This window comes from Hyla sarda, chromosome 8 (genome assembly GCF_029499605.1).
Source record: "Hyla sarda isolate aHylSar1 chromosome 8, aHylSar1.hap1, whole genome shotgun sequence".
Taxonomy (NCBI): domain Eukaryota; kingdom Metazoa; phylum Chordata; class Amphibia; order Anura; family Hylidae; genus Hyla; species Hyla sarda.
The window spans coordinates 39,763,560-39,784,952 of record NC_079196.1 but is presented as its reverse complement, the minus strand read 5'-3'; the positions used below and the strand labels follow the sequence as shown (position 1 = coordinate 39,784,952).

Below are 21,393 nucleotides of genomic sequence, written 5' to 3'. Positions count from 1 at the left end.
GAGTAGGAGCAAATACCCATAGCAAACCTATCCTGCTCAGGACAGTTCCTGACATGGACAGAGGTGTCAGAAGAGAGCACTGTTGTCAGACAGAAAAGAACAACTCGACTTAAGTAGCTGATAAGTACTGGTAGGATTAAGATTGTTTTTGTTTAACTTTCTGGAGCCAGTTAATATGAAAAAAAAAATTTTCACTGGAGTACCCCTTTGCGCTGGACATCTCCTTTCTTTGGTGTACATTCTGTGGGATGAAGGACCGGTCCTGTCCAAGTCACATTGGAGGCTAAGTGGGTGAGCTGATGGGTACTTTTATGAGGAACTAAATGTATATTTACATATGCTATGAGAAGCACCCCAGGTTTTTATTTTTGCCCATATCATGCACACTCATACAGCGTCATGTGTTTTATTCCAGCACAACTGCATCTATGCGCTACAAGAGGGGCCCGGATCTCCAGGCGCCCACTAGCTTTAATAGTCTGTGTGTCCTACAGACACAGATGTTCTTGAATTGGCAAACCCCTTTACGTGAAGACACGCCTGCTCCCCCACAAGCCCCGCCCGATAATGATCTGTTGGAAACGTCCCTGCCCTGCTCCTTCCTGTGTAATCTCCTAACTTTTTTTGCACATACAGCATGCACAACACTGTGCAACTTTCTCACACCAAAATACTAGGGCAAAGTTGTTGTTAAGTTGCCCGTCCATTCTAAGCACAAAAGCATAGTAGGGGTGACCAGTCAAGCCATTTGACCCATTTGAGTCACATTCCATATGGAAAATATTTCTTAGAACACCTTTCAGCCATTAGTACTAGACTGTAACTAAAATAGTTGGATGCGGCCTCTATTTATAGGTGCTAAGAATGAAAAACATTAAGGTTGCATAGTTTTCTAAATTGTTTCCATAGACACATTGTGGCTGAACAGTTGTGTTCATGCAGGTTCAGATGGATACACTTCTGGGTGATCTTGAATTGATACATTGCTTCAAGATTCTGGGAAGCAGCTACTGTATAGAAGGGTTTGTGTTAGATGCTTTTTTTTTACCCCAAAAAATTGCATTCAGAGAAGCATTCGCCTTATTGGCTTATGAGCTGCAATACCAGACACAGTCCAAGTGCAAGAGTGGCGCTGCAGGACTGGAGTTCTACAAGGGCAGGGTAACTGGGTCTGACACTCCCACACATCAGACTGTAAGCAGGATCAGCAAACGTGTCTAATGTTAGAAGCCTCTTGGGTTATGCGCTGTCCGTCATGTTGCAAAACTACAACTCCCAGCATGCCCGGACAGCCAATTGCCCTTGACTCCACCATTTAAGTCTTATATACCTTAAAATTAACCAGTCAGATAGTTCCTGTTACCTTATCTGACCTATTACAGATCATGTTCTCCTCCATCACAGATAATGTTCTCTAACCCCATCACAGATAATGTTCTCTCCCCCATCACAGATAATGTTCTCTCCCCCATCACAGATAATGTTCTCCTCCCCACAGATAATGTTCTCTCCCCCATCACAGATAATATTCTCTCCCCCATCACAGATAATGTTCTCCTCCCCCATCACAGATAATGTTCTCTCCCCCATCACAGATAATATTCTCTCCCCCATCACAGATAATGTTCTCTCCCCCCATCACAGATAATGTTCTCTCCCCCATCACAGATAATATTCTCTCCCCCATCACAGATAATATTCTCTCCCCCATCACAGATAATGTTCTCTCCCCCCATCACAGATAATGTTCTCTCCCCCATCACAGATAATATTCTCTCCCCCATCACAGATAATGTTCTCTCCCCCATCACAGATAATGTTCTCTCCCCCATCACAGATAATGTTCTCTCCCCCCATCACAGATAATGTTCTCCTCCCCTTCACAGATAATGTTCTCTCCCCCATCACAGATAATGTTCTCTCCCCCATCACAGATAATGTTCTCTCCCCCATCACAGCTAATGTTCTCTCCCCCATCACAGATAATGTTCTCTCCCCCATCACAGATAATGTTCTCTCCCCCATCACAGCTAATGTTCTCTCCCCCCATCACAGATAATGTTCTCTCCCCCGTCACAGATAATGTTCTCTCCCCCATCACAGATAATGTTCTCTCCCCCATCACAGATAATGTTCTCTCTCATCACAGATGATATTCTCCTCCCCATCACAGATAATGTTCTCTCCCCCATCACAGATAATGTTCTCCCCCATCACAGATAATGTTCTCTCCCCATCACAGATAATGTTCTCCCCATTACAGATAGTGTTCTCCTCCCGATCACAGCTAATGTTCTCCCCATCACAGCTAATGTTCTCTCCCCCATCACAGATAATGTTCTCCTCCCCCATCACAGATAATGTTCTCTCCCCCATCACAGATAATGTTCTCCCCATCACAGATAATGTTCTCCTCCCCATCACAGATAATGTTCTCCTCCCCATCACAGATGATATTCTCTCCCCCATCACAGATAATATTCTCCTCCCCATCACAGATAATGTTCTCCCCATTACAGATAATGTTCTCTTCCCCATCACAGATAATGTTCTCCCCATTACAGATAGTGTTCTCTTCCCCATCACAGATAATGTTCTCCCCATTACAGATAGTGTTCTCTTCCCCATCACAGATAATGTTCTCTCCCCCATCACAGATAATGTTCTCTCCCCCATCACAGCTAATGTTCTCTCCCCCCATCACAGATAATGTTCTCTCCCCCCATCACAGATAATGTTCTCTCCCCCCATCACAGATAATGTTCTCTCCCCCCATCACAGATAATGTTCTCTCCCCCCATGACAGATAATGTTCTCTCCCCCCATCACAGATAATGTTCTCTCCCCCCATCACAGATAATGTTCTCTCCCCCCATCACAGATAATGTTCTCCTCCCCCATCACAGATAATGTTCTCTCCCCCATCACAGATAATATTCTCTCCCCCATCACAGATAATGTTCTCTCCCCCATCACAGATAATGTTCTCTCCCCCATCACAGATAATGTTCTCTCCCCCATCACAGATAATGTTCTCTCCCCATCACAGATAATGTTCTCTCCCCCATCACAGATAATGTTCTCTCCCCCCATCACAGATAATGTTCTCTCCCCCATCACAGATAATGTTCTCTCCCCCATCACACATAATGTTCTCTCCCCCATCACAGATAATGTTCTCCTCCCCCATCACAGATAATGTTCTCCTCCCCATCACAGATAATGTTCTCTCCCCATCACAGATAATGTTCTCCCCATCACAGATAATATTCTACCCCATCACAGATAATGTTCTCTCCCCCATCACAGATAATGTTCTCTCCCCCATCACAGATAATGTTCTCCTCCATCACAGATAATGTTCTCTCCCCCATCACAGATAATGTTCTCTCCCCCATCACAGATAATGTTCTCTCAATCAAAGATAATGTCCGGGCATGCTGGGAGTTGTAGGTTTGCAACAGCTGGAGGCACCCTGTTTGAGAAACACTGCACTAAAGTTTTATAGCAATTCATTTCCACGTATTTCCCTTTCTTCATGTTTTATTGCCAATCCCTTTTCCTTATCCTTCTTTATCTCAACCAATCCTATTCTCGGCTATGGTAATTGGCTATGAACGTGTCTCTTTAATCTCTCGAGCCTTACACAATCTCAAGAGATCTTCAAACAAAAACCCAGGCGTGTCCTCCTGAAGCCTATAATACACAGCAGCCACCGCCATTATAATCATTATATTGTTATAATTAAAGACGCCATATCAAGGTCAGAAGACAGAGGGAAAAGATTCCCGAGAAATGTAAGGGCTGTATAATAAAAGAGCAAATATAAAAATAGTTCAGAGTCCAGCATTCTGGGACCTGGACGACTGAAAGTTTTATCTGCTACAGGTCTTCTCCAGCACTACAATGTACTGGACTTTTACATTTGTTGCTTCCCATATTATTCAAGGATATTTTATAGCAGAAAAGTAGATGAGAGTTTAACAAAAGTGTCTGGTATTGCAGCTCTGCCCCAATCCAGAGAATTATCAATAGCTGCAATACTAGACAAAGCCTTTAAACAAGGGTGGCGCTGTTTCTGGAACAAAAGACCCTTTATCCTAATCACATACAACTCTTATGTGGGCACACAACAAAAACAGAAAAAAGCGGCACAAACCGCTATTTCAGAACTCAGCCTCAAGGGAAGTGTATAACTACCATAAAGATAGCAGCAGTATACAGATAAAGCTGGAGGGGAGGAATATAGCTACTTTATATCCTGATCCCACAGAGACAGATGCAGTAGTATACAGATAGAGCTGAAGGAGAGATATATGACTACTATTTATTGGGATCACATAGAGATAGCAGCAGTATACAGACAGAACTGGAGGGGAGGTGTATAACTACTATTTATTCGGATCCTACAGAGATAGCAGCAGTATACCGATAGAAATGGAGGGGAGATGTAAAACTACAAAATATACTAATCTCAGAGATAGCAGCAGAATACGAATAGAGCTGGAGGAGAGGTGTAAAATTAATAGATATCTTGATCCTAGGGCTGGGCGGTATGACCAAATATGTGTATCACGGTATTTTTTTAACTTACGGCGGTTCCACGGTATATAACAGTATTTTCCCCCCAAATCATGTGACCCGCCAGCGCTGTTCTGCCCCCCCCAATCATGTGACCCGCACGCGGTGTTTGGCTTCCCCCCCAAATCATGTGACCCGCCAGCACTGTTCTGCTCCCCCCAATTAATGATCAGCCCAGCAGGGAACTACTCACATGTCACCTTCAAGCACTGCCCTCCTCCTCTTTGTTGGGAGCGGCCGGCGATGGAACTCACTGTACACCAGTGGTCTCCAACCTGCGGACCTCCAGTTGTTGCAAAACTACAACTCCCAGCATGCCCGGACAGTCAATGGCTGTCCGGGCATGCTGGGAGTTGTAGTTTTGCAACAGCTGGAGGTCCGCAGGTTTGAGACCACTGCTGTACGCTGTATCCCTATGCCCGGGCTGCAAATGATACAGAAAATAAGAATAAGAAAATAAGATACAGAAGCCGACCAGAGCTCCTTACATGACAGTGGGCTCAGCCTATCACAGGCCGGGGCGGGACATCGCTGCGGCCGGTGATAGGCTGACGGCTCTCCGACATTCCCGTCCCCATCGTGTGGCCGACGTAGGTAAGTTACAGTTTATTTTCTTTATCTTTTGCAGCCCGGGCATAGGGATACAGCGTACAGCAGTGGTCTCAAACCTGCGGACCTCCAGTTGTTGCAAAACTACAACTCCCAGCATGCCCGGACAGCCAACGGCTGTCCGGACATGCTGGGAGTTGTAGTTTTGCAACATCTGGAGGTCTGCAGGTTGCAGACCACTGGCGTACAGTATAGAGTTCCAGCGCCGGGCAGCCCCCAACAAAGAGGAGGAGGGCAGTGCTTGAAGGTGACATCTGTAAGTAGTACCCCGCTGGGCTGATCATTAAGTGGGGGGGGGGCAGAACAGTGCTGGCGGGTCACATAGGATTAGTTCCCCGATGTGGGGACATCACTGCGCTGGGCTGATAATACATTCCCGAGGGGGAGGGGCCAAACCGGTATTGCGGTATGGGGGAAAATTCATATCGTGCAGCCCAAAAAATTCGGTATTCGGTATGAACCGATATATATACCGCCCAGCCCTACTTGATCCCATAGAGATAGCAGCAGCAGTATACAGATAGAGCTGGAGAAGATGTGTATAACTACTATATATCCTGATCCCATAGAGATAGCAGCAGTATATAGAAAGAGCTAGAGGGAAGGTGTATATCTACTATATATCCTGATCTCATAGAGACAGCAGCAGTATATCGACAGAGCTGGGAGGGGAGGTGTACAACTACTACACATCCTGATCCCATAGAGATAGTAGAGAGGCCTGGGAGCTATTCGGGGATGATGTCATCCTCTAGTCCTCAGGAAGTCAGAGCCTGACACCCTGTTGTAACCATTAGGCACTGGAAGGTTTGGAGAGTCAGACTGGTGATCACATGACCAAATCAGAGTAATAAAACTCATGGATGCAGCTGTGCTGGAATAAAACAGATGGCGCTGTGGGACTAGTGATGGTGCATGATACTGACCAAAAACATGGAGTGCTTCTTTAATTAAACAAATCACATCAAAGTAGTGAAGCACATGGGACACCCCAACACCCCAAAATGCCTATAAACCCAAGTAAATAAAAACATGGTGTCCATTGTTCAATCCAAGCCTGAGGATCTGGAGACCATGTACAACATGTGTTGAAGTGGACTTTTTTTTTTTTCACAGTCACGCCCTAATGAATATTGTTAAGCTTGCTCAGCTGGTTAAACCACAAATAATCTGGAACTTTGGGGGCCATTGTGTTCAGTGTAACTATATCTCACAGCATATCGAATAGTACAGCTACAATAGTCAGTTCTGCAGCCATAAATGTGCAGCGTCTCCATCCCTGACCCGCTGTGTGAAACAGAAACATGACCCTGCCTGGTAATGGTCGTCCAGGGGATTGGAGGAAATAAAAAATAAAAATAATAAAATAAAAAATATTTATTAAAACCACGACTAATTTGCTCAGATAATTTTATTCATCTTTCATAAAATATAGCACAAAAATAAACATTCCTAATATCTACAAAACTACAATTCCCAGCATGCCCGGACAGCCTTCGGCTGTCCGGGCATGCTGGGAGTTGTAGTTTTGCAACAGCTGGAGGCACCCTGGTTGGAAAACACTGGCTTAGAGACTGCAGTCCAAACATAACTGCAGTGTAAAGTATGGAGAATGTAAATGGCTGCAGTATGCTATCATAGATCCGCTCCTAAACTGGCCATACACATACTGTATAAACAAATATGCAGGCCACTGGCACATACCCCCCTACATATGCATGCTCAGTTGAGCATGCATGCATTTTTACACAGAGAGAATAGAGGAAGCCGCTGCCAGGGACCTCTGGCGACCTCTTTCTCAAAAGTGAACAAAAAGGTCAGGTGTTGTATTTTTAAAGGGGTACTCCACTACTTAAAAAAATTTGCACCCTATCCATAGGATAGGGAATAAGGGTCTGACCGCGGGGGGGGGGGGGGGGGGGTCCGACTTCTGGCATCACGCGATCTCCAGAACGGGACCAAATTTTTTTTTTGTCCATGAAGCAGTGGGGTCGACTCGCGCTCCATGCATTCTCTCTGGGTGTGATAGAGAAACACGAGTGCTGTATTTGGGTATCTCCGACGCACCCATAGACAGAGAATGATGCTAGAGACGGGCCCCATTCTGGAGATCGCGGGTGATCCCAGAGGTCAGACGAGACGTGATCAGACACGTATCATCTATCCACAAGTTTTAAAGTAGTGGAGTACCCCTTTAAAGGAGATAAGCAGCCATAGACACTTATCCCCTATATGCAGGATAGGGGATAGGTGTCTGATTGCGGTGGGGGCGTCCAACCGCTGGGACTCCCACAATCTCCCATACGGGGACTCGTCATTGCCGTGGCTCTGCCCAGATAATGCGCGTGTTGTCAACCTCACTTCGGTCGACGACACGCCCCCTTCATACAGCTCTATGGGATGGCCAAGGCGGGGATGACCAAAGCCAAGGCGGGGATGACCAAAGCCGAGGCGGGGATGACCAAATGCTGCATGTAGACATATGTGGAGGGGGCGTGGAGGGCTGCGGCCCCATAGAGGAGATGGCGGGGGGGTCCCAGTGTTCGGACTCTCCGCGATCAGACACTGATCCTCTACTCTGCAGATAGGGGATAGGTGTCTAACACTGCAGATCTCCTTTAACATGCCCGATCCCTCTTTTCCCACATCTTCAGGGGAGAGTCCGGAGGTCCCTGTACACTTTCACTAGTCGCCTGGTTCTGCCAGATTTGGCAGGCATAGTCGACATTTCTCTAAAAAGCATAAGCAGGACATGTGTATTGGTGAATGCTGTACCTCTGTGTGTCCCATGCTGGCCGCCGCGGTCAGCGACTGCTGCAGAGCGTGACTTCTCCTCACGTAGTTTGGCTGCTGGTTAGAGGACGTCCAGTCACAGTTCAATAAATACTTGAGAATGTCGCAATGGCCTCTCAGAGCGCTGTGCACCAGAGCGCTCTGCCCCTTCTTGTCTATGTGATCCACCTGGATGAACAAAAGAAAAACGAAAAAGGTTGTGAAACAATCAAAACGCTAAATTTAAACATATCTGGACATCCAACTGTTGCCGAACTATAACTCCCAGCATCTGAAGAGCCGTTCGTTGAACACAGTCTCCTGCGTAGGACCCCCTTCTTATCAGTCAGACAGTAGTGCAATATCTCTGGCTCTACAGCATGTGTAGCTCCAGCTGTTGCAAAACTACAACTCCCAGCATGCCCGGTCAGCCAAAGGCTGTCCGGGCATGCTGGGAGTTGTAGTTTTGCAATAGCTGGAGGCACACATAATGGAATATAACGTCCACATGGACATAAGTATGAACAAAGCCTAAGCTGCATCAGGACATGTAGAGGCCGATGACCTCCACAGCTTAACCCCTTCAGGACCCATGATGTAACGTTATGTCCCGACACCCTGGGTCTTAAGGACCCAGGACGTACAGTTACGTCATGGGCAGTTCCGGTCCCCGCCGTGTGCCAGACGGGGATCGGACTGGGATGCCTGCTGGAATCATTCAGCAGGCATCCCGGCACATCGCCCAGGGGGGTCCTGAGACCCCCCCATGTCGGTGATCACAGAAAATCGCATGTCTGAATTGACATGCGATTTTCTGTGATCACCGACATGGGGGGGTCTCAGGACCCCCCTGGGCGATGTGCCGGGATGCCTGCTGAATTTTCTGCTATTCTGGGCTGATCGGATTCTGGGCTGGTGACCGGATCACCCAAAAAATAGGGATGATCGGAGCTGTCAGTGACAGCCCTGATCATCCTGAGGGATAGGAGCGAGGTCGCAGTGCTGCGATCTCCTCCTATCCCCTGCCATTGGTCAGAACTGATTCTGACCAATGGCAGAGCAGGACAGTGGGTTGCCATGGCAACCCCCATTCTGCCCACCCCTGGATGTCGGGCAGAACGAGGGGAGAAGATGGAGGCCGGTACCTGAAAAGAAGATGCGTGGGGACCGAAGATCATCGGAGACATCAGCTGAGATCAGCGGGGCAGGTAGGGAAGCGACGATGGGGGAGGGGAAGGAAAGTTGCAGTAAAGCGATCTTTACTGTGGCAACTACTAGGAAGGCCGAACTGCAACTCCCAGCATGCCCAGACAGCCAAAGGCTGTCTGGGCATGCTGGGAGTGGTAGTTTTGCAACATCTGGAGGGTCACAGTTTGGGGACCACTGTTACAGTGGTGCCCAAACTGTAGCCCTCCAGATGTTGCCAAACTACAACTCTCAGCATGCCTAGACTGCCCAGGCATGCGGGGAGTTGTAGTTCTGTAACATCTGTCCCTTCAGATTTTGCAATTTTCATGACATTTTTGAAAATTGCTGCTCTACTTTGAAGCCCTCTAATTTTTTCAAAAAGCAAAAATATGTCCATTTTATGATGCCAACATAAAGTGGACATATTGTATTTGTGAATAAAAATAAAATTTATTTGGAATATCCATTTTCCTTACAAGCAGAGAGCTTCAAAGTTAGAAAAATGCTAAATTTTCAAAATTTTCATGAAATTTTGGGATTTTTCACCAAAAGAGGATGAAAGTAACGACGAAAATTTACCACCAAAATAAAGTAGAATATGTCACGAAAAAATCTCAGAATCAGAATATTCGGTAAAAGCGTTTTAGAGATATTAATTCTTAAAGTGAAAGTGGTCAGATGTGCAAAAAACGCTCTGGTCCAACAGTGAAAATTGGCCTGGTCCTTAAGGGGTTAAAGGGGTACTCCGGTGGAAAACTTTTTAATTTTTTATTTTTATCAACCGATGCCAGAAAGTTAAACAGATTTGTAAATTACTTCTATTAAACAATCTTATTCCTTCCAGTACCTTTTAGGGGCTGTATACTACAGAGGAAATTCTTTTCTTTTTGGATTTCTCTTCTGTCACGACCACAGTGCTCTCTGCTGACACCTCTGTCCATATCAGGAACTGTCCAGAGCAGCATATGTTTTCTATGGGGATTTTCTCCTGCTCTGGGCAGTTCCTAAAATGGACAGCAGAGGTCAGAAGAGAGCACTGTGGTCATGACATCAGAGAAATCCAAAAAGAAAACCATTTCCTCTGTAGTATACAGCTGCTAATAAGTACTAGAAGGATTAAGATTTTTTAATAGAAGTAATTTACAAATCTGTTTAACTTTCTGGGGCCAGTTGATATATAAAAAAAAGTTTTTTCCTGGAATACCCCTTTAAAGTTGGCAAAAAATCAAGTATTACCAAGAGCTGGAATAACATTTGTAATCCAGCAACACCAGCGCAGGAAGTCGTCCCTCAATGAGTTTCATTACAAGAGGAAGTCACCACATCTGCTCATTATTAGGGAGGAAGGGGGCGCATTACACTCCGAAAACAGTCAACCACAATCCCTCATGGGGCACATACAGGGCCATCTCTACAGACATGGGAAGTAGCTCTGCATGCCTCAATTACAGTACGTCTGGTGTCGTAAACATCAGAATGGCATGTTGGGGGCAGCGACTACGGACGTGCGTATAATTATCCACCCCCCCCCCACAACATAATCAGCAGCGATATCGGTATTTCAGTCACTTGGCCGCGGTTCACGCCGGTTTCGCTTTACACATTTCATATTACCACAGAAGAAGTGCTGCGAACGTTCACCCATGACTGCTTTATTGGCTGAATGTATCTGCAGATGTTTTCTATGTTTCTACTACGTGAATATTTTGTTGTCATTAGCAAAACACAATCGATACAGATATAAAAATGCCAAGCTGGTGACACAAACTGGTAAGAATAAGGAGGCCATGTTACATTTATTGTTCCCAAGCATCTAACATAAAAAATTGCAGAAACTATGGAAGTAACCTATCATTCGTGTTTCCATGGTTACAGACTACAGACAAACCCTGTGTAGTCGGATTCTGAAGCCATGCTCTCTTACTTCTGTTCCCTGCCTCCTGTCAATCTCACAATGTAGCCGCCACTAACCTAAGTGCCAACGTGCTGTGGTCCTAGCACCCACTGGTTCCTCTCTATGCCATCTGAACGAGTATACAAAAGTGGTGAATAAAACACTATACTGCGTGTATTGCTCCTCATTAAGTACATTTGGCAAATGTCCTGTGTAGTGAGCAGAGATGCACGCAGTACTGGGTGCATCACTGCGTCCACTGGGCTTGGTGCTTTGATACCTGGCCCAGCAAATATGAAAGGTGTTTGAAAAGTGAACGGTGATGCTGTATGATGCTGTATGATGCTGTATGAATCGCTCCTACGTGTAGCATACAGTGCTGTGCCCAGTGCAGCAGCAATATGAGTGGAGATGCATACAGCGTAGAAATACAGAGTATGGTCTTTGGCAGGTGTCCCTGCTCCTGTATGTACAATACATGGCACGCTACACTATCTACCATGGAAACACACTAGTGTGCAGCCAATCATGTAAGCGGTGGCTACACTTGTATCTGTACCAAATGAACGATAATATGATTGCAGGATCAAACAATACAGAGTTTGTTTGTGAACTAACCATAGAGGCACATCTATAGACATCTGTTTTTGGGTGATTGCCCCTCAAAAGTAGAGAGCAGGGTGTGTTGGCTATGCTAGTAAAAGGCCTGTTATTAAGGGTCAAAGGGGTAATATTGTTCCTTGAGGGGAACACCATAACAATGTGTGGAGATTCACAGGCTATTAGCGATACAGTGTCCTATACATCTCCACACTGTTCTGGTGTTCTCCTCAAGGAGAGGTCTTACCCCTTTGATGATAGATAGATAGATAGATAGATAGATAGATAGATAGATATGAGATGGATAGATAGATGGATATGAGATAGATAGATGGATAGATAGATAGATAGATATGAGAAAGATAAATACATAGATAGATAGGGGATAGATAGATATGAGATAGATAGATACATAGATAGATAGAAGATCGATAGATAGATAGATATGATAGATATATATGAGATAGATAGTTATGAGATAGAAAGATACATAGATAGATAGATATGAGATAGATAGATATGAGATAGATAGATATGAGAGATAGATGGATATGAGATATGGATATGAGATATGGATATGAGATAGATAGATATGAGATAGATATAGATATGAGATAGATATGAGATAGATATGAGATAGATATGAGATAGATATGAGATAGATATGAGATAGATATGAGATAGATATGAGATAGATATGAGATAGATATGAGATAGATAGATATGAGAGATAGATAGATATGAGAGATAGATATGAGATAGATAGATATGAGATAGATAGATATGAGAGATAGATGGATATGAGATATGGATATGAGATAGATAGATAGATATGAGATAGATATGAGATAGATATAGATAGATATGAGATAGATATGAAAGAGATAGATATGAGATAGATATGAGATAGATAGATAGATAGATATGAGATAGATAGATAGATATGAGATAGATAGATATGAGAGAGAGATAGATATGAGAGAGAGATAGATAGATATGAGAGAGAGATAGATAGATATGAGATAGATAGATATGAGATAGATAGATATGAGATAGATAGATATGAGATAGATAGATATGAGATAGATAGATAGATATGAGATAGATAGATAGATATGAGATAGATATGAGATATATAGATATATATGAGATAGATAGATAGATATGAGATAGATAGATAGATATGAGATAGATAGATATGAGGTAGATAGATATGAGATAGATAGATATGAGATAGATAGATATGAGATAGATAGATAGACATGAGATAGATATGAGATATATAGATATATATGAGATAGATAGATAGATATGAGATAGATAGATATGAGATAGATAGATATGAGATAGATAGATATGAGGTAGATAGATATGAGATAGATAGATATGAGATAGATAGATATGAGATAGATAGATATGAGATAGATAGATATGAGGTAGATAGATATGAGATAGACAAAAGTGAATATTTTTGCTAGGCATTTAAGGAAAGAACTACTCTAGAAAGGTTACACTATAATCCTTTGACCACAGCAGAGACGCAGACAGTAGCTTGTCACCAGTAAGTGTTACCTTGGCTCCTTTTTTGCAAAGAAGATTCAGGATGTTGAAGTGTCCCGAGGCAGCAGCGTAGCACAGAGGCGTCATTCCACTTTCTGATGCCCCATCCACAAAGGCCCCATATTCCAGCAAAAGGCTGACCATCTCCTCGTGGCCGAGGTGAGCCTGGACACACACTATAGGGGCGTTGTTAAGAACCTCAGTTCTGTAGTTCACATTGGCGCCGCCTAAGATCAAAAGTCGGCTCACCTATAAACAAAATCAAGGCAGACATTAGAACTGACGGCTAATGACATTGTAGGACTTCATACCCTGCGATCACTAACAAAATCTACAAGAGTGTTCTTCGATACTTGCTGAAAAATGTATTAAGCATGCTTTTCTCCAAGGAAGATCATGATGCCATCATAATTCAATTTACACAGAATGACATTGTCAGGAAGTCTTAAAGGGGTACTCCACTCCCCAGCATTTACTCCGAACATTTAATCCGAACACTAGGTGCGGGCCTCGTGATGTAATGCCCCACCCCCTGACAGTAAGACTCTGGGAGGGGCGTGGCGACCCCCGAAGCCCGGACCAACGTTTGGAACTAAATATTCTGAACGCTGGGGAGTGGAGTACCCCTCTAAAAGGTATGTTGGATACACTTAAAGGGGTACTCCACTAGAAAATTATTTTTTTTAATCAACTGGTGCCAGAAAGTTAAACAGATTTGTAAATGACTTCTATTTAAAAATCTTAATTCTTCCAGTACTTATCAGCTGCTGTATGCTACACAGGAAGTTCTTTTCTTTTTGAATTTCCTTTCTGTCTGACCACAGTGCTCTCTGCTGACACCTCTGTCCATGTCAGGAACTGTCCAGAGTAGGAGCAAATCCCAATAGCAAACCTCTCCTGCTCTGGACAGTTTCTGACATGGACAGAGGTGTCAGCAGAGAGCACTGTGGTCAGACAGAAAGGAAATTCAAAAAGAAAAGAGCTTCCTGTGGAGCATATAGAAGCTGACAAGTGGTGGAAGGATTAAGATTTTTAAATAGAAGTAATTTACAAATCTGTTTAACTTTCTGGTGCCAGTTGATTAAAAAAAAAAAATGTTTTCCAGTGGAGTACCCCTTTAACATTGCTCACAGGAGAGACTAGGCTGGCTGGCTCTATGGAGTTTGTTTTATTTTGCATTTTCAATTGCTGTTTTCTGCATCACTCATTCACATGCTATTTTTCATCCTTTATACGAGTATCGCACATAATACCTCATGATTAGTTTAAAAATAATTAAATATGATGGCTACATTAAAGGGGTATTCCAGGAAAAAACTTTTTTTTATATCAACTGGCTCCAGAAAGTTAAACAGATTTGTAAATTACTTCTATTAAAAAAAATCTTAATCCTTCCAGTACTTTTTAGTGGCTGTATACTAAAGAGAAATCCAAAAAAGAAATGCATTTCCTCTGATGTCACGACCACAGTGCTCTCTGCTGACCATTTTAGGAACTGTCCAGAGCAGGAAAAAAATCCCCATAGCAAACATATGCTGCTCTGGACAGTTCCTAAAATGGACAGCAGAGGTCAGCAGAGAACACTGTGGTCATGACCTCAGAGGAAATGCATTTCTTTTTTGGATTTCTCTGTAGTATACAGCCCCTAAAAAGTACTGGAAGGATTAAGATTTCTTAATAGAAGTGATTTACAAATCTGTTTATCTTTCTGGCACCAGTGGATTAAAAAAATAAATAAATAAAAAGTTTTCCACGGGAGTACCCCTTTAATGATATATGGAGCTCCTGCGTATAAACTCTGGCCAATCGCTGGCTCAAATGACTAAAAGTATATGTATGGGAGAGTCGGTGCAACCAGATATCATACATTGAATTGTGAATATGTTTTCGTCTATTTGGGAGAGCTGACAAATGAGTTCTGTGTAATGAAACAAAGCCAATAAACGTGTAGAATGTTATAAGACTCTGCAAAGTAACCGGATCCTCCCCCGAGGGACTGGAGAGCAGAGCCAGAGCTTCTGGAGAACCCATCAGCACAGATCTGAGCATATAACAAGTGCACTGCTCCGTCTACTAACAGATCTTCCATCATAATTCTGTCCAGATTCACACGCTGCAGTTTGACGAGACCTCAGGGCGCCATTTTCATAGCCAGCCGACATGAAAGCGAGTACAGTCTATTGATCTAAGTCAGCGTTTCCCAACCAGGGTGCCTCCAGCTGTTGCAAAACTACAACTCCCAGCATGCCCGGACAGCCGAAGGCTGTCCGGGCATGCTGGGAGTTGTAGTTTTGCAACAGCTGGAGGCACCCTGGTTGGGAAACACTGATCTAAGTTTTTGGAGGAGGTTGACTACAGTGATCTTCAATAGGACAGCACACATGAATAAAAATGTAGAAGCCATGGCCTTCAAGGGGTACTCCGGTGGAAAACATTATTTATTTATTTATTTTAAATCAATTGGTGCCAGAAAGTTAAAGGGGTACTCCGGTGAAAACCTTTTTTCTTTTAAATCAACTGGTGGCAGAAAGTTAAACATGTTTGTAAATGACTTCTATTAAAAAATCTTAATCCTTCCTGTACTTATTAGCTGCTGAATACTACAGAGGAAATTCTTTTCTTTTTGGAATGCTATCTGATGACATCACGAGCACAGTTCTCTCAGCTGACGTTATTATAATAAAAATAATGCTTTATTTATTTATTGTTGTCCTTAGTAGGATTTGAACCCAAGTCCCAGCACTGCAAGGCAGCAGTGCTAACCACTGAGCCACCATGCTGCCCTTAGCATACATCTGCTATGCATGGTTGCTAAAAATGGACAGAGATGTCAGCAGAGAGCACTGTGCTCGTGATGTCATCAGTGTTCCAAAAAGAAAGGAATTTCCTCTGTAGCATTCAGCAGCTAATAAGTACTGGAAGGATTAAGATTTTTTTAATAGAAGTAATTTACAAATATGTTTAACTTTCTGCCACCAGTTGATTTAAAAGAAAAAAGGTTTTCACCGGAGTACCCCTTTAAACAGATTTGTAAATGACTTCTATTAAAAAAAATGTATCCTTCCACTACTTATTAGCTGCAATATACTACGGAGAAAGTTCTTTTATTTTTCTGTCCACGGTGCTCTCTGCCGACACTTCTGTCCGTATCAGGAACTGTCCAGAACAGGAGCAAATCCCCATAGCAAACATATGCTGCTCTGGACAGTTCCTGATACAGACAGAGGTGACAGCAGAGAGCACTGTGGTCAGAAAAAAAAAAAAGAAATCCAAAAACACTCTCTTTGTAATATAGAGCCACTGTCCATTTTAGGAACTGTTCAGAAATTGAGCAAATCCCCCATAGCAAACATTTGCTGCTCTGAACAGTTCCTAAAATGGACAGAGGTGTCAGCAGAGAGCACTGTGGTCATACAAAGGAAATTCAAAAAGAAAAAAAAAACTTCCTGTGGAGCATACAGCAGCTGATAAGTACTGGAAGGATAAAGATTTCTTTTTTTTTTTTTATAGAAGTGATTTACAAATCTGTTTAACTTTCCGACACCAGTTGATTAAAAAAAATAAAGTTCTCCACCGGAGTACCCCTTTTCAGTAGTAAGTAAGTCGATGCCCAAAGTTATTCAGGGGCTGCTGCGCAGATTCTCACAGAGCATATTCATTGGGGAGTCTGAAGGAATTGTTACCGGAGTTCCCCCTTGGACATGATTACATTAAACTGCTATTTAATACAATAAGCTTTGCAGTTACTATAGCAGTCAATGGAAGAAGAAGTCTGGCAGAGGCAAAGACTGATGGATTTTCCACCACAATATACATTTCCCTTCTACAAAGCTTGGCCGATTCTAATTGTAAAGGAATGTGAGGTATGACTTGCTAGAATATATTCAAAAAGCATTACTTTTCCATACAAAAAATTCCTTCATGAAGGGGTTCTCCATGTTTGTGATCAGCCAAAGGTCAAGGAAGCTTTCTAACAAAGTATTCTGATAAGATCCTCAGCGATCAACTATAATCTGTGGATAAACGTAAAGGGGTACTCCGGTGAAAAAAAAAAAAAAATCATATCAACTGGTGCCAGAAAGTTTAACAGATTTGTAAATTTCTTCTATAAAAAAATAATCTTATCAGTACTTATCAGCTGCTGAAGTTGAGTTGTTCTTTTCAGTCTGACCACAGTGCTCTCTTCTGGCACCTCTCTCTGTCTGTCTCAGGAACTGTCCAGAGCAGGATAGGTTTGCTATGGAGATTTGCGCCTACTCTGGACAGTTCCTGAGACAGACAGAGGTGTCAGCAGAGAGCACTGTGGTCAGACAGAAAAGAACAACTCAACTTCCTGTGGAGCATACAGTAGCTGATTAGTACTGGAAGGATTAAGATTTTTTTTAATAGAAGTAATTTACAAATCTGTTTAACTTTCTAGAGCCATTTTTATATGAAAAAAATATTTTTTCACCGGAATACCCCTTTAGGGTACGTTCACACGTATAGGATCCTGCGCAGATTTGATGCGCAGGATTTGTAACTGCAGATTAGAAGCTGTGCTCAGTCATTCAGTTTACATTGAAATCTGCAGCAGAAAATCAATTATATACACACATACACACACACAGAGATTTCTATAAATGTAATTCTACAATACATATAGGTTTGCCAAAGCAGAGTTCCTCAACAGCTGGAGGCACCCCTGTTTGGAAACACTAATCTACTAAGATAATAACGACGGGGGGGGGGGGGCTTGGGCAGCAATTATATACACACACAGATATTTCTATAAATGTAATTCTACTACAATACATATAGGTTTGCCAAAGCAGAGTTCATCAACAGCTGGAGGCAGCCTTGTTTGGAAACACTGATCTACTAAGATAGTAACGACCGGGGGTGCAATTATATACACACACAGAGATTTCTATAAATTGAATTCTCTAATACATATAGGGGGAGATTTATCAAACTGTGTGAGAGATAAAAATAGAGTGATTTCCCCCCAGCAACCAATCACAGCTCAGCTAACGAGCTGTGGTAAAGTGAAAGCTGACCTGTGATTGGTTGTTGTGGGAAAATCCCTCAATTTTTTCTCTCACACAGTTTGATAAATCTGGGCCATAGGTTTGCCAAAGCAGAGTTCATCAACAGCTGGAGGCAGCCTTGTTTGGAAACACTGATCTACTAAGATAGTAACGACTGGGGGTGCAAATATATACACACAGATATTTCTATAAATTTACCGTATTGTTTGCCGTATAAGACGCACTTTTTCTTCCCCAAAACTGGGGGGGAAAAGTTGGTGCGTCTTATACAGCGAATACACACCTATCGCGGCAGTCCCTGCGGCTAATACAGGACATCACCGATCGCGGTGATGCCCTGTATTAACCCTTCAGACGCGGCGATCAAAGCTGACCGCCATGTCTGAAGCGAAAATAACACTAACCCAGCTGTTCAGTCGGGCTGTTTGGGACCGCCCAATTTCACTGCGTCGTCCCGAACAGCTTACAGGACACCGGGAGGGACCTTACCTGCCTCCTCGGTGTCTGCTCCGTGCCAGGATCCCCTGCATGGTCGGCGCTCTCCTTCGTCATCATCACGTCGTCGCGCACGCAGTCCTGTCATCCAATAGGAGCGGCGTGTGTAGCGACGTCATGGCGGCGACGGAGAGCGAGTAGAGACGTTCCGGAGCGACGGGGACACCCCGGGGACGCGGCAACAGCGATGGAGGGCGACATCCAGGGCAGCAGTGACGAGCGGTGACGGGTCCAGAGTACCTCCTATACCAGTGCTCTTCAACCTGCAGCCCTCCAGATGTTGCAAAACTACAACTCCCAGCATGTTACTATATAGAATGGGAGTTGTAGTTTTGCAATATCTGCAGGTCCGCAGGTTGAAGATCACTGTCCTATACTTTACATTGTATTTGGTTCAGAATCTTTATTTTCTAGATTTTTATCCTATAAAATTAGGTGCGTCTTATATGCCGGAGCGTCTTATATGCCGAAAAATACGGTAATTCTCCAATACATATAGGTTTGCCAAGAGTTCATCATTCTGCATTCACTCTTGGAGTTTCCCCTTTAAAAACACATAATCCCTTTTCCCCAGTAATGATAGCTATAGGATTCCTGCAGCCTATCCCTAATTCTGATCTATCCAGTGGAGCGGAAGGAGTCTCCTCTGCCTTGTGAAAGCCCTGCTTGTTCGGTTTAGCTAATCCGGCATAAAGTTTCACATGTTGCTAATCTCCAGCGCCATGAACAGAAGACGACAAAACACAGCGCCCAGTAGGGGAGGCCTCCCCGTACACACAGCACCGTGCTATTACACATTCTATATAGTAACACGGTCAGAAAGAACAAGAAAAAGAAGGAACAGAGGGCTAAAATAAAGAGACAAGAGACGTTTAGGTCGGGGGGAGAAAAACAATAAAACAGTGTGCAAAACGGAAAGAAGTGTAAAATGTGCGCTCTCTATTCTAGAGCTGTTCTAAAGTAATGGAGAAGCATAATAATTGTATAAACTATAAATGCAGAACTAAGGTCATCAATATGTGCAGAGCTACCTATAATCTGGCATCAACTGTGGACCTCAGGGGTATCAAATATTCTGGATTATCGGATGGTCATAGAAGTGGATACAATCCTTTCCAATAAAGCTTAAAGGGATACTCCGGTAGAAAACATCTTTTTTTAAATCAACTGGTGACAGAAAGTTAAACAGATTTGTAAATGACTTCTAGTAAAAAATCTTAATCCTTCCAGCACTTTTTAGTAGCTGTATGCTACAGAGGAAATTCTTTTCTTTTTGAATTTCTTTTTTGTCTTGTCCACAGTGCTCTCTGCTGACACCTCTGTCCGTGTCAGGAACTGTCCAGAGCAGGAAAGGTTTGCAATGGGGATTTTTCTCCTGCTCTGGACAGATACGGGCATCAGATGTCATCAGAAAGCACTGTGGACAAGACAAAAAAGAAATTCAAAAAGAAAAGAATTTCCTCTGTAGCATACAGCCGCTAAAAAGTACTGGAAGGGTAAAGATTTTTTAATATAAGTCATTTACAAATCTGTTTGACTTTCGGACACCAGTTGATTTAAAAAAAAATAAAATAAAAAGTTTTCCACCGGAGTACCCCTTTAAGCTGGTCAAACACATTACATTAAAGTTGGTCAGACCTGTTGATTTTGGTGGGGTTAGGCAATGATTGCATGTGTAGGAGGGCCTCCTGCCATGCCAAGCCCTTGTACCCACAGGAGATAAGTCGATGCCCAATTCATATCTAATAAGTATGCACATCTTTTGCGCAAAATAGAACAAGCACCCTGCGTCATTTTGTGGAGAACCTTTCCATTTTAGAACTTAAAGTGTATTGGCAGAGCCATAAAAAAAAAAAAAAAATTTTATATGTTGCTCGGTACCTCATCGACCTATACAGTGACCCCCCGACCTACGATGGCCCTGACATACGATAATTTCAACATGCGATGGTCTCTCAGAGGCCATCGCATGTTGAAGGCAGCATCAACATACGATGCTTTTGTATGTCGAGGCCATTGCATAAACGGCTATCTGGCAGCGCAGACTGCTTCAGCTGCCACCGGATAGCCGTTTACGGTGCCCCATATGCTGCGGTGATTATCGCTCACCTGTCCCAGGCGCTCTGGACCGTTCTCTTCAGGATCCCCTGCATCGCCGTCACTCTCCGTCGTCATCAAGTCGCCGTGCACGCCGTTCCGTCATCCAATAGGAGCGGAGTGCACAGCAACGTGATGATGGCGATGGAGAGTGACAATCCCATGCAGCAGAGATGGTCCGGAGCGGCGGGGACACCCCGGTGACGTGGCGACAGCGAGGGAGGGAGACATCCAGGGCAGCGGTGACGGTCCAGAGCGGCGGGGACAGGCGAGTATAACTTTCTATTCTTTTCATTGCACGGATCCCTCAACATACGATGGTTTCAACTAACGATGGTTCATTTGGAACGAATTGCCATCGTATGTTGAGGGACGACTGTATTTCTTTCAGAATTACCTTTACTTACTTGCCCCCATTGCTCAGTGAGGTTTCTGTCCATGGCATGGGGCGTTTCCCTCTCTTCTCTGTGATGACTCCTCCCCCTCCTCCCTCACTCTGCTCTGACTCACAGAGAGCCGGGCGGCAGGGGTCGTATCGTCACGGCCATGCCCCTCGCAACGTCAAGC

General features: G+C 43.6%; 1 protein-coding gene across 9 annotated transcripts in view; it reads right to left on the bottom strand.

Moving 5' to 3' along the window:
* TANC1 (tetratricopeptide repeat, ankyrin repeat and coiled-coil containing 1) overlaps positions 1 to 21,393 on the bottom strand; it is a 251,326-nt gene that overhangs the window by 51,359 nt on the left and 178,574 nt on the right. For all 9 annotated transcript variants that reach the window (XM_056533507.1, XM_056533509.1, XM_056533506.1 and 6 more), the window contains 2 exons: positions 13,217 to 13,453; positions 7,966 to 8,151 (listed from right to left, as the gene is read on the bottom strand). In XM_056533507.1, coding sequence (XP_056389482.1) covers positions 7,966 to 8,151; positions 13,217 to 13,453 — 423 coding nt within the window. The remainder of the gene's footprint in view (positions 1 to 7,965; positions 8,152 to 13,216; positions 13,454 to 21,393) is intronic.